At 36.5% G+C, this 17948-nt stretch overlaps 1 protein-coding gene across 3 annotated transcripts in view; it reads left to right on the top strand.

Annotated features, from left to right (window-relative positions):
• Window positions 1-17948, top strand: part of LOC125662374 (sodium- and chloride-dependent taurine transporter-like) — a 47735-nt gene that overhangs the window by 23546 nt on the left and 6241 nt on the right. For 2 of the 3 annotated variants that reach the window (XM_048894580.2, XM_048894591.2), the window contains 12 exons: window positions 1573-1717; window positions 2772-2972; window positions 4920-5052; window positions 5265-5399; window positions 7645-7748; window positions 8089-8213; window positions 9819-9931; window positions 11934-12071; window positions 12175-12277; window positions 14950-15050; window positions 15243-15413; window positions 16784-16916. In XM_048894580.2, the coding sequence (XP_048750537.1) occupies window positions 1573-1717; window positions 2772-2972; window positions 4920-5052; window positions 5265-5399; window positions 7645-7748; window positions 8089-8213; window positions 9819-9931; window positions 11934-12071; window positions 12175-12277; window positions 14950-15050; window positions 15243-15413; window positions 16784-16885 (1571 nt within the window). In that variant the 3' untranslated portion in view covers window positions 16886-16916. The remainder of the gene's footprint in view (window positions 1-1572; window positions 1718-2771; window positions 2973-4919; window positions 5053-5264; window positions 5400-7644; window positions 7749-8088; window positions 8214-9818; window positions 9932-11933; window positions 12072-12174; window positions 12278-14949; window positions 15051-15242; window positions 15414-16783; window positions 16917-17948) is intronic. The other variant, XM_048894584.2, reaches the window with a different exon arrangement.

Here is a 17948-nt window from a genome sequence, read left to right as displayed (position 1 = left end):
TGTAGGTTCATGAAGAAATGATGTATGTTGTCTTAATTACATGTATATCGGTTATTATCATTCTATACGAAATGGAAATCACCTGTTATTGAATTATGGGGGTTATTGACATTATTTAAGGTCTTCAGTGTATACCGATCATATTTCATATATAGTAAATGGATGGTTTGATTTTTGTTATCATTTTGAAGGGTTCATTAAATAAAAATAATCCACCATAGGGTTTTTCAGAATTTTGATTACTACTTGGTTTATTTCATGTAGAATTTTACATTAACGTCTATGGGAAGAACATGTTTTATTAAAATATTTTTAAAAGAAATTATATTTTCATACAAATTCCTTGGTAAAAAGTTACAGACACTTTCTCTTTATGAAAATATGAAATAAAATTATTAATTTACCACACATATTTACTTAATTTTACAAAGGGCAGATAATTCTTCAAAATAGTTTCAAGTGTATAAAGGTCAGTTTCTATTCCTGTGCCAGTCAAGTGAATTTGATCACCTTTACTTTCATCATTATGTATAACTTTCGTTATACATTGAATACCTTAAGCTACTGATATTCTGTAAGTTAGTAGAATGATGTAGGTTAATACAATCCTATATGTCATCAGAATACTGTTATGTATTTGAAATCTGAAGGTCAACATAATTTTCCAGTTTAATGAAATTTCGTAAATTATGAGAATTATAGATTAAGTAATTAGGATGGTGTAGGTTATTAAAGTATACGTTAAGCATTAAAATTCTGTAACATCTACAATATTATGTAGGTAATAAGAATTCTGTAACATCTACAATATTATGTAGATAATAAGAATTCTGTAACATCTACAATATTATGTAGGTAATAAGAATTATGTAACATCTACAGTATTATGTAGATAATAAGAATTCTGTAACATCTACAATATTATGTAGGTAATAAGAATTCTGCAACATCTACAATATTATGTAGGTAATAAGAATTCTGCAACATCTACAATATTATGTAGGTAATAAAAATTCTGCAACATCTACAATATTATGTTGGTAATAAGAATTCTGTAACATCTACAATATTATGTAGGTAATAAGAATTCTGTAACATCTACAATATTATGTAGGTAATAAGTATTCTGTAACATCTACAATATTATGTAGGTAATAAGAATTCTGTAACATCTACAATATTATGTAGGTAATAAGAATTCTGTAAGGTGTTTGTTTGTATTCGGTCAGTTTTTGGAATTCTTATTTTTATTAGTTGTAATAAAATTCTATAAATGATTAAAACTAAGCAAGTTATCGGAATTTTGTAGGACATTTGAATTTTATAGATTGCATATAGTAAAATTCTGTAGACGGTTGAAATTCTGTAAATAGTCAATTTCTGTAGGTGTGTTAACTTACTGTTACTTATTAAACCCTGAACGTTTGAATATTGCTGTACGTTATTAAATTTCTGTTGGTGTATTAGAATAAAGTGAGATTTTATAAAAGCCTGTATATTCTGATATTAGATTATTACAATTTCGTAGGCTATTAAAATTTGGATGATATTAATATTTTGGACTTTTTACAGGTATTGGGATATCGACCCTCGTGATCGTCTTCTTATGCAGTTGTTATTATGTAGTGATTCTGGCTTGGGGACTCTATTACCTCTACATGAGTATGAGTTCAATCTTACCGTGGAGTGTCTGTACCAATGAGTGGAACACCGACAGGTAAGTCTCTGTAACAATAAATACAACACTGACAGGTAAATCTCTGTAACAATGAATACAACACTGACAGGTAAATCTCTGTAACAATGAATACAACACTGACAGGTAAATCTCTGTAACAATGAATACAACACTGACAGGTAAATCTCTGTAACAATGAATACAACACTGACAGGTAAATCTCTGTAACAATGAATACAACACTGATAGGTAAGTCTCTGTAACAATGAATACAACACGGACAGGTAAATCTCTGTAACTATGAATACAACACAGACAGGTTAATCTCTGTAACAATGAATACAACACTGACAGGTAAATCTGTAACAATGAATACAACACTGACAGGTAAATCTCTGTAACAATGAATACAACACTGACAGGTAAATCTCTGTAACAATGAATACAACACAGACAGGTAAATCTCTGTAACAATGAATACAACACTGACAGGTAAATCTCTGTAACAATGAATACAACACAGACAGGTAAATCTCTGTAACAATGAATACAACACTGACAGGTAAATCTCTGTAACAATGAATACAACACAGACAGGTAAATTTCTGTAACAATGAATAGAACACTGACAGGTAAATATGGTATATCCAGGGGTCCGTGTTTTCCCAAATCTCTATTTTGCATTCCTCAATGGAGTTGTGAGATCGATCGCTGTTCATCATCTTTACCTAACATCGGCAGGGGATGCTTACTCCTCCTAGACACCTTATCCCACCTCTGGTGTGTCCAGGGGTCCGTGTTTGCCCAACTATCTATATTGCATTGCTTATAGGAGTTATGAGATTGATCACTGTTCGTTATCTTCACCTTTCATGATAGCTATCTGTTCAATTTAATTTGTTCATTGATATACTTTTATTATTTCTGACACTTTCCAACATACAACGAAATGCCCCGACATTATCTCTTTAATCACGTGGTCTGATGAGGTTCGAATACCTTAAAATAATTAGAATTATAACTTGACTTCTTTCACTGTGTTATATCACGACGTATGCTATACAATCTTGCTTTGATTGGGAGTTTGTTGTAGATGCGCATTATCCAGTCAGGAGTTATCCACTCGGCTCTGTTTGGGCAACAGCAGCCTCAATTCCACTATGAGCATTGGGAAACTGAAGGAGAATTTAATCCAAGGTGATGTCACTCTCCACAGTGTCAACCAGGGATTATCCACCGCAAACTGTTCCGTCCGCAACTTATACCCCGTGGATCCTGCTGTTGAGTTTTGGGAGTAAGTTGGTCATTGAATTATTTGTGTGTCAGAAACTTTCTTTTAACCCCAATGTCGACATGAAATGCATGCATTAATAATCGCAGTAGGTGATGTTGGATAAAGGTTTTAACATGAGACGCATCATACAATTGCAATACAAGTTATTTCGTTCTATTTGCTGCTAGTAGAGGTAAATACAATTATGTAAAACGTTGAAGATAAAATGAAACATAAGTGATAACGTATGATTTATGGCATTCATTTTGATATCATGTATTTATTTTGTGATGTTTTTCATGATTCCATTTTCGAAAGATATACTTTTTAGCTCACATAAGCTGAAGACTCCAGAGAGTTTTTCTGATCCAAAATAGTGTGATGTGCGTCGTCGTCGTTACTTCACATTTTCGGTTTTTCAAAAACTACTACAATCAAACGTAGAACTCACTATCCTTTGGTTATGGGGATTTAAGATTTTTTATTCCATAATTTGATTTTTACAAATTAAATTGATCACTATTATATTCACCGACTATTTGTTATATTCACCTTTTTCATCTACTTCACAGACACTTAGGTAATGTGAAGTAAACTTGGTACAAAACATCTTTGGTAGAAGAAATGTAGGTGACAATATGGCTGTATCTTTTGAAAATCTTCTCGAGAACCAGTGAGCCAATTGTCAGACAGGATACGTCGGTAAAGAAAATAAACAATTGGAAATAGACTATCATAAATCATTGTCATTTGGAACTAGGCGAGTTTCACATTGTATTCATTTGAGATATTATACGAAAGCAAGTGTAATCTTTTTAAACAAACGGTTCCTAAATTGTGAAATGACAAAAATTCAGTTCAGATTACTTCTACCATAGTTCCATGCACTAGAAAAAAGATACAAAACGGAGTTTAAATATTTTGTTACAGTTGAGAACTGCTGGTTAGGTGAACGATGTGGTCCATGGGCCTCCTGGTTGTCTTTGTTCCATTCATTTAGTAATATTGTAATATATGTAAGATTCTAAAGTGCGATGGTCGCTCCAAAGTGCGATGTTCACGCCAAAGTGCGATGGTCTGATAACGTTACGGACGCCAGAGTGCGATGTTTACGCGAAAGTGCGATGGTTTGATAAAGTTACGGACGTCAAAGTGCGATGGTGCTGGGTTCCGTAACGTTTGTGACGTCACGTCATTGTGACATCATTCTTAACGTCTTTCAAAATAAAACCAAAGGAATCCACCATCAGTTTGCACCAATGATGGTTCTTTCTGCTGCTGTGCTGACACCAACTTCTTCGGGATGTATTGGAGGAAGGCACGGCTGATTAAGATTGACATGGACGATATCAATGGCAAGATTTACATTGTTGAGGATTTAAAGAACGGCAAAATACATTTGTTGTCGAACTATCTACTTCACCCAAACATTATTTAATTCATGACCATTTATCAATTGTGATGTACACATAATAAATTCCTGAGAGTATGCTACAATGCAAAACATTCTATACAATTTCGCGTTGGAAATTCTGTGTTTAGTAACACGACAACTAAATGGTAATGAAATAAGTTCTTATTCTTATTTTTTTTATGCATGGATTTTACACTGATACATTTGTTGAAACACACAATTGGTACAGTCTGTACCAAAAAAAAAACTGTGCCGTTTACAAACCAACGGTTTTCGGTGTGTCTCTCTACAACACTTTGGTGCATTAGTATATACCATCGGACTTTGTCGTGTCGACACCATCGCATTATGACATTTGTCTCACACTATCGCATTTTGGCGCATGAGTGTGGACCATCGCACTTTGGTGTGTCACACCATCGGGGTTTGGTGCAGACCATCGCACTTTGGAGTCCTACACATATATCATTTGTTTGCTACACATATTACCATTCTAATACTAAGACGTGTGTTTCTGTCAGATATCCATAACCTTATTGTAAATCTTTTATAAGAAACCAAGTTATCCAGATATCTAGTGGTATAGAAGATGTAGGTGGAATTGTACCTCACCTGGCCATATGTCTGTTAGTGATGTGGGTAATCGTCTATTTCTGTGTTTGGAGAGGTGTAAAATGGACTGGGAAGGCAAGTTAATGGATTTCATTATTCTCATGATGATAAGATTTTCCAATTCAACATAGTTTTCTAAGAATACTATTCCAATATTTCTAACATTTATTGATAGAACAATGAATTTTGTCAATGCCATTACATTCAAATATGTAAATGAAAAACATTTAAAAGACGAATTTAACAAATATGTGCATGCCTAATTACGACTCCTTCTATATGTGCAGGTTGTTTACTTCACGGCCACCTTTCCTTATTTAATTCTGCTGATATTACTGGTGCGTGGCGTTACCCTTCCTGGGGCCGCAAAAGGAATAGAATATTTTCTTAAACCAGACTTCACACGTCTGAAGGATGCACAGGTATCTTCATTAGTTTTCTCCACAACTCTGCAGTGAAATAAGTAATAATGGGGTCATGTAGAGATACACATTACGTTTTTAAAACGTTCTTCAGAAGATAATGCATTTTGCCTATCCCCCTACATCCGTTTGTATTTGTTTCTCCTAGGTTTCGTTGTCTTTTTCGAAACCTGTTGTGTTGCAACACACGCAAATTGTACAAAACACAACAAGAAAGATCTTGCATACAATCAAAGAAAAACTACATTCAAGCTACACTTAATCAAAGATGACCCAGATACAACCAATCAAAAACCGAACACCAGTAATCAGAGCGTTCGAGCCGCATCAAAGTTAATATACATAACATGTGATTACTCCTTCACCAAACGCTCGGTATTTAAAAAATGGAATTCAGAAATATCCATATCTTGTGATCAGTCATCCAACAAATTTCTTCATTAAAACTATTCTGATTTTTAAAATGATGCTGGATTCCTTATTGATAATATTTATGCAGATTAGGGTCTTCAAATAGTCTTTGAGAATTTTCATTGGCGTAGATATTACATGTACCCCTTTATTAGCTTACCTTTTTTCTTCTTCTTAAGCTGAATTCTTTCAAACATTTTTACACAAGAAGAAATGTCTTGCTGCGTTCTTCAACTAGATATTTCCGTACGCCATCGATGTTTTTTTTTTTATACTAAAAATAGTCATTCCATTCATACATGTATGTAAATTCGAGACATTCCAGTGAACTTGAAATAGGAGACAACACGAGCCTTTAACATCTATTTCATAATTGGATATGTTTTACACTAAACGTTTGAGGTTAATGGCAAACAAACATCTAAATTTTATGGCTGATGGAATGGTATCGTCAGCTTCCCATATTTATATAGCAATATCCAATTATCGCCTGGATATGGTGTTTATATCTCCCAAATGATTAGATACTCAAGAACATGCTCTGTGTATGATTAATGAAGTTACTGACAAGAAAGTTGGCGTTACGGGGGTTTAAACAGTTTCATTTAAATCAGCATTTCACAAATTATTGTTTAACGTCTCTCGCGAGAATTTTTCACTCATATAAAGACGTCGTCAGTGCCGATGAGCTGTCAGATGTGTTTCATACTCATTATTCGGGTGTATGTTAAACCTGAACAAGGTAAATGAATCAAAGTGGGTATAACCGATCAACAGTGGATGCTTACTCCTCCTAGGTATCTAATCCCACCACTGGTGAAACCAGAGATCCGTGTTTGCTCCGTTGTAGATTTTGTATTTATATGTAGGATCATGAAAACGAATAATAATCATTTTGATAAAGGAGTGAGAGTCAAGGATTTAAAAAGGTCCAGTGTCGCGACAAACTTTGACACGTTAAGGAACTCGCACTACAGCGAGACAAACTTTGACACGTTAAGGAACTCGCACTACAGCGACCTTCAGCGCTAAGTGTATGTCGAACTGTGGACCTTAGAATTGCAGATATCTCAGTATATATGATTGATTTTTTTTGCAAAGTGACCTAAAGGAAAGAAGTAAAAACCAAGCTATGTTTGTGAAACACGAATTCCCCCGATTACGGCCGATTTCAAACATGTCACAGGGACAAATATCGTGGTACAAGTAGAAAGATATTGTCACAAGAAATGCTCATGTGCAATATGAAAGCTCTAATATTTACCATTTAGAGGTTATGACCAATGCCAATTTTTTTTTAAAAGTAGGTCAAACTCCAAGGTCAAAGGGTAAACACTGTTGGTACCCACAAAAAGGTTTTGTCACAAGGAATACTCATGTGAAATATCAAAGCTCTAGCACTTACTGTTTAAAAGTTATTAGCAAGGTAAAAATTTCAGGCAGAATTACAGAATGACGGAATTACAGACAGGACAAACACAATACAACCCCCCCCCCCCCGATCTTCGATCTCGGGGGCATAAAAAGTGATGAATTGATCAGAGATCGCTTTACACGAAGAAACAGAGACAATCCTCTTACAAACTACCAGATAGTATCTTCATACAAACAATAAGAGAAATCCAAATTCAAAACTCAAAGAGAACCCCCACATAATCGGAAGGAACACACATTGAAATATGTGAAAGATGCTCACTCCTCCTAGGCACCTGATCCCACCTCTGGTATATGGAGGGGTCTGTGTTTGCCCAACTCCCTATTTTATATTGCTTTTAGGAGTTAGGAGATTGATCACTGTTCGTTATCTTCATCTTTCATAATCATCATTTTGCAGGTGTGGATGGATGGCGGCTCGCAGGTTTTCTTTTCTGCAGCTGTTGCCATAGGAGCCATGATAACTCTTGGAAGTTATAACATGTTCAACACCGATTTTTATAAGTAGGTAGAATGGTGTTTTATATATGCAGAAGGCTTTTCGTCTGTAGTTCATGAAACGACAGATCTTATGTCATACAAAATGTCGATAAAAAATATCAAGTGAACACTTTGTGAGAGATATATCGTTTTCAAATTAAAAACATTCCCTTCATGGAAGAGATTTTTCCCTTTTATTGGAATACATGTGCTATTCATACATGAACAATCTATGCATATCACACTTACATATCCTCAAAATATTCCAACTTCCTTTCCAGATTGCTTTTGAACAACCATAATGAAAATAGTATTCGCCACAACAGTATGTGTTAACTTTTCTGAGAAACGATTTATTCTGTAGGTGTACACTTGTCGTGGCGGCTGTGAACAGCGGAACAAGTATCCTTGGTGGCTTTGTCGTGTTCTCTGTTCTGGGGTTCATGGCTCATCAACAGAATGTCGACATAGATCAAGTCGCTGAATCAGGTTTGACCTTTTTACATCTCTGTAAATCCTTGATATCAAAATAACAATATCTACATAATAGCGGTAGATTAAAATCACATGATAAGTTCATGTATCGACCGCAGACCAAGTGTTATGTTTAATCATAAAGAAAACAACGCGTGGAAAACCTAAAGTGGACGATAGGATCATATCATGACACTCTACAGTGCCACACCTGCTGTGACACGGGACCTCGGGTTTTACGGCCTCATCCAAAGGATCGCCCCATTTAGTCGCTTCTTACGACAAGCAAGGGGGTACTGAGGACCTATTTCAACCCGGATCCCTACGGAGCTATAAAATATGAGAGCCTTATCTTAAATAGATCAGGAGATATTGAATAGGTCGGATGTTTTGAAAATAGGTTATATGTTCTTAAAAGTATGTCAAACTTAGAGTTCAAGGTCACAAAGTTAAGATATGAAATGAAAGGTCTTGTCACATAGTATATATATATATATATATATATATATATATATATAAAACGTGAAATATTTACCTTTAATAGTTTCGGGTATAATGAATAGGTCAATTCTTTTTTATTTAAAATAGGTCAAACTTCCAAACCACTGCATCAGGTCTTCCAACAGTCTGTTGGAATTCCCATGGGCACGAATTGTATTCCTAAGTTAGCTGACCCATTCTTATGAACCAGAATGTCTTCAAAACATTCTACGCGAGAAGACCAAATCTCTTGATGTTGCCTTCAATGCGACATTTAGATATATCGACGACGTTTTATCTATCAACAATAATAATTTGCATTCATATGTCGATTCGATATAGACTAGAGGTAGAGCGTTCGCCCAGCATGTGGAAGGTCGGGTTCGAATCCAGGGCGGGACAGACCTAAGTCGTTAAAACAGGTAGTGACAGTTCCATCTCCAAACGCTCGGCATCAGGTGTGAATGTCTCAGGTCCTCGGAGATGACCTTAAAAACGGATGCCCCGTGTCACAGTAGGTGAGCCACGGTAAAGAACCCACACTGCTCAATGGCCGTAAGCGCCGAGCATAGACCTACATTCCAAGCCCTTCACCAATATTGGTGACGTCTCCATATTAATGAAAAATTCTCGAGGGATGTTAAACAAGATCCAATCAATCGGATCGATTGTATATTGTTTCATGTCCTTCTCAAAAATATTTCACTGATATGGAGACGTCTCGATTCGATATATCTCTGTGAACTCGAAATAAAAGACACCACAGAGTCGTCCTCTTCTGCTTCATACCTAGATATTTTATTGAAAATAGATATATCACTTACACCCATCATGAGCACAGTATCTCGCCTTCTATTTGCGGACTGGATCTGATGTTTATAGTTTATCAGAAGACCATTTCCGAAATCACTGATTTATTTTTTGGGACCGGGTCTTGTGTTTAAAATTTAAAGTTCATTAGGAAAGAGTTTAGCCTTCTATTTTATGACCGGGCCTAGTGGGATTTTTCTCCTGGTCACCGTTTTGTCAGATATTTGGGCTTAGTCCGCTGGTTATAGGCTCTGATCACTATTTGCCTTCTACTCCAAGACCGGATATCATGTATATAGTGTCTAATCACCGTTTTCTCTTCTTTTCCAGGACCAGGACTAGTGTTTATAGTTTATCCGAAGGCTATTTCCCAGATGCCTCTACCCCAGTTTTGGTCAATTCTTTTCTTCTTTATGCTATTTTTGATCGGGATCGACAGTTTGGTATGTGTTTCATGTATCTTTTTGTATATTTTTTTACGTTCCTTTCGAGAAGCTCAGTAGTAGAGCGTTTGCTGTGTAACCATCTGGCCCGTGGAGATCCGGGTTAGAATATGTCCTCAGTACCCCCCTTGCTTGTCGTAAGAGGCGACTAAATGGGGCGGTCCTTCGGATGAGACCTCAAAACCGAGGTCACGTGTCATAGCAGGTGTGGGCACGCTAAAGATCTATCTCTGCCCAAAGGCCATAAGCACCAAGCATAGATCTAACTTTTGTAACCCTTCATCGGCAATGGTGACGCATGTAAGCAAAAGATTCACGAGTGAGACGTTAATTTATACAATTAATCAATCGTAACCGTCGCGTCTGGTCTTGAGTTCAACGTTGACCTCGTCCAACTAATATAGGTAGTGATTGCTCCTTCGTCAAACGCTCGGCATTTAGATTGATTTTATTTTTCCTATTACATCATTTTGGCGATATTAAAACGGCGGTTAACTAATTGAAATATATTCTTTAGTTTCCCTGAACCCCCCCCCAACCCCCCCCCCCCCCCCCCCCCGTGACCCTACTCTAAAATCACGGTTTTTTCTGATATGATCTTATAAATCAAATACGAAGGTCGCGGCAAGCGTTGGCACGTTAAAGAACCCTCACTGCTTCGATATTGAGCGATAAATTCTGGTTCTTCACCTACAACTAGTGAAGTTTCAATACTAGTGAAAATTTCCGATGGAAGTAAAACTATTGTCCACCCAACTTTCACTCAGGCAGAGACGTCACTAACGTAAGGTGACGGACTATACAGGGCCGTATCAGTGAATGCCGTATATCGTGCGAAAGTGTACAGAGACATACGGAATATCCGTTTTAAAGATCAAACGTTTCGTCACTTCTACTCCTAATGCTGGCGCTTGGAGAAGGAAAAGTATCTACATACATGCTTATAAGAGTTATAATATTGATCACTGTTCGTTATTTTTACCTTTCATGTATGTTAAACGTCAACGGGATCGAGAATGAAACCTAGGTTGCGAGGCGAGTGCCCTAACTACCAGATCTAGACTACGACAACAATTTATCTTAGTGAAATTTATTTTCATTTGCCACTACCAATTAAAATATGCACATTTTGAAATGTTTTACACTGTCCAACTTGTAAAATATATTAGATAAAGTTTCATGAAATGATGCTCTTTCCCATCTTCGCAAGCCAAGTGTCTGATTCGCTAACTCTCATCTCCCCCTTGGATGATTTAGTTGCGACTGAACTGCCATCTTTAGGATCGAGCGAGTTATCGTTCGTGACAAAAACAAAATCTAACCAATCAGATAACGCATTATAATTTCTGTTACATGTGTATGTTTACCAAAGGGAGTTGACGGATGAAAACAATAAAATTGGTTTTCATTTATGTGTGCATACTTGCTGTACGCCGATGTCACCTTAGTGTTTAAGGCGTAAATCACGTATCAAAACATGCCATTCAGATTTCAACGTTTCTATTTTTGTTTTTATAATGTACTCAATTTTGCTGAGTTTGTTCAGTTTATCCCAGCACATACCGTCCTTTACGTCATTTGGCGATGTGCATGATCGATTGTCTCTTGAAGTTGACCGTAAACCCCAAAACTTTTTCCGAAAATCGTTCGTGTTTGTTTTTTAGACAAAATGTCATGGCAACGGCGACACATCTATGTCGAATGAGCGAGACATTCAAGGATTAGACATGGGGGGGGGGGGGGGGGGGCGCCATTACTCAAATCAAACTGTATGTATGGCGCAATTTGATTGAATGCCGTGGAAAGTCAAAGCGCGATATTTCGAAGGCTTAGATATGCGACTAAATCCGCCAAGGGGGGTGTGAGTAAGCGAATCGGACACTTGGCTTGCGAAAATGGTACTTCCCAAATAATGATTTGGCATTACCTATATAGAAGTAATATACTGTTTGATTATTTATATTTTTCATAAAAGATACAAAAGTATCGATACGTTTTTCAGTTTGTGATGACAGAATCAGCTATGGGACACGTGAGCGATATGTTTCCTCGTCTGTTCTACAAGGTCAAGGGCAGAATGATATTGTCGGCTGTAGCCTGTGTGATCTGGTTCACCATCGGTCTTTCAATGGTATCACGGGTAAGACGATACTCATCTGTTCGTTCAATAAATCTTACAAAATAATGATCATCATCACAATAAGTCAATTCACATGTATACATACAAAATAAATTCCTCTTAGGGAGGGATGTATGTGTTCCAGCTGTTTGATTACTACTCGGCCTCTGGTATGGTTCTCCTCTGGGTTTGCTTCTGGGAAGCTATCGTCATTGGATGGATATTCGGTAATTAGCATCACATTTTTTACCAAAAAAATTGGATGCATGGGTTTGTTACGCTTTTTTTTAAAGTTCATTATGACGTCATAATATACCGTCCGTAAAATAATACTTTGTACAGTAAAGCTAAAAAATGTAGCATTAAGTAAGACTATTTTTGAATAAATAGTTTTTCTTTGGTTTCGCGTTTCACTATTCAAAAAAAAAATTATCATAGGAGTAAATTACAATCCATACGGTAAATTTTATTCATATTACTTATAAAACAAATTTAGTTTACATTTCCATCATATCTGAGAAATGTTTGTAGCAAGTATCGTTAAGATTTTGTAAATAGTTGAAATGCCTTTCTTTATATAACCCTTAAATTAGTCAAAATGGAAATCTATATGATATATTTTTATTCTAATTTAATATTAGTTTTGGATCAGCTTAAGAAACTGATGGTGTGCTACATGTAGCTATTCTTTGATATGGTCAGTAAAGCTGACGAAAGAGATGTTATACACTACAACAACCAGGGAAACAGGAATCGTTTTGTAGGATACATTCATATTTAAATTCTATTTCTCAGATACCCTATAACAAGTAAAACAAACCGCAAGTCACAAAAGATGTAGTCGGGAGATTGCCAAACTTTACAGATGTATATATACACATACATGTATATAAAAAACACTTCTACTCGATTCTTTCACAATTACATTAGTATATAAGATAAACTTCCTGTAAACCGTCCAATTGTACATACAGGTATATATTTATAGAATTTATGATAGTTTTATTAATACTTAGGCCAAAGTTCACATGTACCCTTTTCCAAGGGTGTCCACAGTTCCCTTTACCACGTGCACAAACTTTGGGGATAACCTGTCCCTTCGTAAGGACAATAGAATATGTACATAGAAATGAAAACTAACTAAATAAAATAAAAACAAATGCAAACTGGCACTAAAATTACTAACTACAAAGGTTGAGAAAGTACAGAACGTCTAGATACTGAAATTTTCCAGTGTTACACAGAGTTCGTCTTGACTTTCCTGAGAACATTTTGTATTGCGTCCCGAAAAATTGAGAATTGTATATTGTTCGCATCGTTGCCCATTTTTAGTGCTTTGCATATTCAGATCAGACACTTTGGGTGTTGAGAGTTGTTGGTGTATAATGCTCTCTATCATCCCCCCCCCCCCCCCCTCTGAAGAATTTCTCACAATATCGATATCTTACTTTTATAAATGTGACGAGTTTTACCCATGTTTACCCACCAAAGACATCAATCGTCACACCCTAAGAATAAAAGTAGCTCCCCAAATAAACGGATTGTGTGAAGACATTCATTTCCCTTCAATAGTATTCTAAATACATTTCGTATATATGGGGCTCACGGCGGGTGTGACCGGTCAACAGGGGATGCTTACTCCTCCTAGGCACCTGATCCCACCTCTGGTGTGTCCAGGGGTCCGTGTTTGCCCAGCTATCTATTTTGTATTGCTTGTAGGAGTTATGAGATTGATCACTGTTCGTTATCTTCACCTTGCATTCAAGAAAGTATAATAAGGTAATCAGAATATTAGTATCTATAATCAAGTATTGTCTATGTTATTATATGGAGTACAATACCACATATAGCAAATATTCATAGTAATGATATCTCTTTCTATATATTGAAATTTATTACTTCCCACCTTCATCACCACGGACTGATCATTAACACAGAATACCTTCAACAACTCAGAACTGTGGCACCCTCATTACCACAGAACAAACATGAAACTGCCATTCAGTCGACTAAAAGTCCAATGAAAGGTCTGGAGAGGTGATTGAATGGCGGAGCTCTGCCATTGAATGACATAATTTCATCCTGTGAGCCTCTCACATAGGATACCACAGAGCAGTCTCCACCAATCGTTACCCCCAACCACTTTCACATTCGTAACCGCATACCATATGAAACAAACCCCAACATCAGTTATAATAATAGAACACACATGCTTGTTACCGCAGAAACTTCCCCATATATCACTCAATGAAACGTAAAAATCACCAAGACTCAATGTTACCCAGACGTCTTATAGAACAACCTCCTACACTCATTAACAAAGAACAAAAATCTCATTCGTTACCACAGAACAACAGCCTATCTTTGTAACCAGAACAGAATCTTGAATTCGTTATCACAAACACACATTTGTTACCATAGATCCCACAACAATTCCCGTGGAACACTTCCTGCTATTATTCCCGTGGGGATCCGCGTTAAAAAAGGTCATCAGTACCCCTTGCTTGTCGTAAGAAGCGACTAAATGGAGCGGTCCTTCAGATGAGACCACAAAAACCGAGGCCCCGTGTCACGATAAAGATCCCTCCCTGCTCAAAGGCCGTAATTATCGAGCATAGGCCTACATTTTGCAGCCCTTCACCGGCAATGGTGACGTCTCCATTTGAGTGAAATATTCTCGATATACAATATACAATCAATCAATGAATCCTACTAATACTTTCCCTTTATCAATTAATACAATGTCAAATCATTGACTCATTTTAAGGCAAGAGAATGGAATGCAAGAAGTGCAGCGCTTGTTAATGTCAAGTTTTCTCATCAAAACTAAGGTTTATTTTAGTGAGATTTCATATTCATAAATAAAAAGTAATCACTTTCCCCATTCCAATAATATCAGGGGCGGATAAATTCTGCGACGCCATTGAGTTGATGATTGGATACAGAATACCAAGGCTGTTCCACTATTGTTGGAGATACATTACACCTGTAGTGACAGCGGTATGTTTCTTGAAACGCTCATTGATCTGTACACAAACTGCATATTGAATTTCTATTCCGGCTGTTTAAATTTTATTGTTTAGTATAATAGAAGTACTTTATCTTGAAAATTAAATGATGAATATATGTATTGTTACTTAATTAAGCTTTATGTGGTATATATATCTAGTGGTGTTTTTTTTTAATTACCAGGGGATTTTTGCATTTCAAGTGGTGACATTTAAACCACTCAAGTACAACAACGTGCTCGACTATCCACCCTGGGCACAATGCTTTGGACTGATGCTAGCTCTGGTATCCATGTGCTGCATACCTGTCTACGTGATCTTTAAACTCTTGTTTCTAAAGGGCTCCTTCATAGAGGTAAAATAAATTGTTTCGCTTTGTCATTGATCATGCCATTCATAAATGTAGCCGTCAAAAAAGGCGTTGGAGTATTTGAGAAAACAGCGTTCGTGTGCGATGTCATATCTTGGCAAGTTGTCCATAAAGCCTTGGTCTCATTATTGCAATACGTAAGACAGACACAGTAACTCCAACACAGATTGGAATGTCCTTAAAATAACAGAAACTGGAATGTGTTTCGTACAGAGTAGCTCTTAATGGAATGAGAATTGAAATGCGGCACTTAGAGTGATTAAACACTGAAATGAAAAGAGTGAAAATAACAGTGATCAATCTGATACATCCTAAAATTGAGATCAAAGCAAACACAAACCCCTGGAAACACCAGAGATGGGATCAAGTGCCTAGGAATAATTATGACCCGTTGTCAAGTCACATCCACCGTGAACCCTCAGTATTGATCCGAGTAATATGTAGTCAAAATTAGTATGACAAGAAAGCAAAGGAATCGATATGAAAACCTGCAGACTATATTCCAACTAGTTGGTATTTGCAATTAAAATGATTTGGATCGATGATAAAATTTATGACTCGTCCACTTCTGCTTCATACTTAGATATTTTATTGAAAGTAAATATTAATGGCAAACTAACAACTCAATTTTATGACAATCAGGATGATTTCAGCTTCTCAATCGTCAACTTTCATTATTTATGTAGCAATATTCCATTATCACCTGCATATGGTGTTTATATCTCTAAACTGATTCGATACGCACGAGCTTTGTTCTTCGTATGGTCAGTTTTTTTAAATCGAGGCAAGCTACTGACAAACAAGTCAGCATTTCGCAAATTCTATGGTCGTCATAACGATCTAGTTTGCCAATACAATCTATCATTGGGTCTAATGCTGTCTGACGTGTTTTATACCAATTGTTAGACCGTTCTTGGCACACAGATTTTGACTACGGATAACTCCGTTTACCTGATGAAGATATATGGCTCACGGCACCTGATTCCACCTCTGGTTTGTCCAGGGGTCCGTGTTTGCCCATCTCTCTATTTTTTATTGCTTATAGGAGTTATGAGATTGATCACTGTTGGAAGATCTGATTCCCAAACACTACATATAGATGTTGTCAATGAGGACCCCAGCATCTTTTTAATATTATCTTCAGAGTATATGTCCCTAAAATTAGAATGGTGTTTAGAAAGTAATTTATTGATCAATATTTCCTAATTTGAATTTGTTGAAGAAGCAGATGTCTATAATATCAGACACCTTTGATTTATCGTGCTCTATCCCATGTTGTTTCTTTCCTTTCATTAAGAATTTCAGGTACTAGGAACACACTGCATTTAATATAACATTATATCATTTATTTTCAGCGCCTAAAAGAGTCAATTAAGCCGCACCTAACAAGAAAACAACTGTGTAAAGAGTGGATGATAAGAGATGAAAGCTTTTTGCTCCAGCAAAATCATTTCTAGGATCGTTCCATTACAACGTGTGTGTTGAATGGTATTAGTCTACATTTTACAATAAATGACTGAATATCAGTCCCCTACTGGCGAAGCCGGAGGGGTCTTTATGTTTACACCCTCTCTGTCTGTCCGACCGGGAAATCAGGTTTCCGCACTTTTTTTGTCGTGCTTGCATATATCATTTAATATTTCGTACATTGCTTTACCATTGACAAATTTTTAAATATCTTCTCTTCAACTCCTCATGTGTAAGAAAACCTACATACATAGAGATGTAAAGCAGGAAGGCCTCTATTAAAATTGTAAATTTTATGATCCCTGGGGTAGAGGTTCTGACCCCGGGACGGAGCCAAACTTGGTATATAGTGTTTATGTATAAAACACTTGAATATCGTATTTACATGTAGTACTATTGATACTATATTGAAACTAAATGATTATTTAGAAAGAGCAAGTAGGTAGTCCTTTACCAAAATTGTAAATTTGATGATCCAAGGGGTTATTGTGTTGGTATCAGGGTGGGGCCAAAATGGGGGTACCTGTAAAGTGCGAAACGAAATCGAAACGAAACCTACCGAAACGAAACGAAATCTGCCGAAACGAAACGAAACCCACCGAAACGAAACGAAACCTACCGAAACGAAACCTACCGAAACGAAACAGATTGTATAATCGAACTCTTTTAATTATAATAATTAAAAATGATATCTTAGGCCCCTGTTAAAGTTTACACATATAAATAAAATTCGCCTCCCCTTTGATGTAGGCTTTCGACTTGACTGATACAAAGTTTTAAAAGTTGGAAGGGGGGGGGGGGTAAGCACAAAGTACATAGATACCATGTGCAATTAGTTTCGGATCCATAAATTTCAGAACGGAAGGTTACAGTCTCACAGGTCAGAAGTCTGGGGAAACACACTAAACGAGGGATGGGGTCATCGACGTTGGATCCGCTTTTGGGCATGGATACATGTTTCAGTATTTTTTGCTCTAAAGACAAATACATGTATATGTATACATATGGATATTGTGTATTTGTATGTAGTATATCAAACGGTGGATTCTGAAT

Source organism: Ostrea edulis, chromosome 1 (genome assembly GCF_947568905.1).
Source record: "Ostrea edulis chromosome 1, xbOstEdul1.1, whole genome shotgun sequence".
Classification (NCBI taxonomy): Eukaryota; Metazoa; Mollusca; class Bivalvia; order Ostreida; family Ostreidae; genus Ostrea; species Ostrea edulis.
Note: the sequence above shows the minus strand (reverse complement) of the source record. Positions and strands in the feature narration are given on the sequence as shown.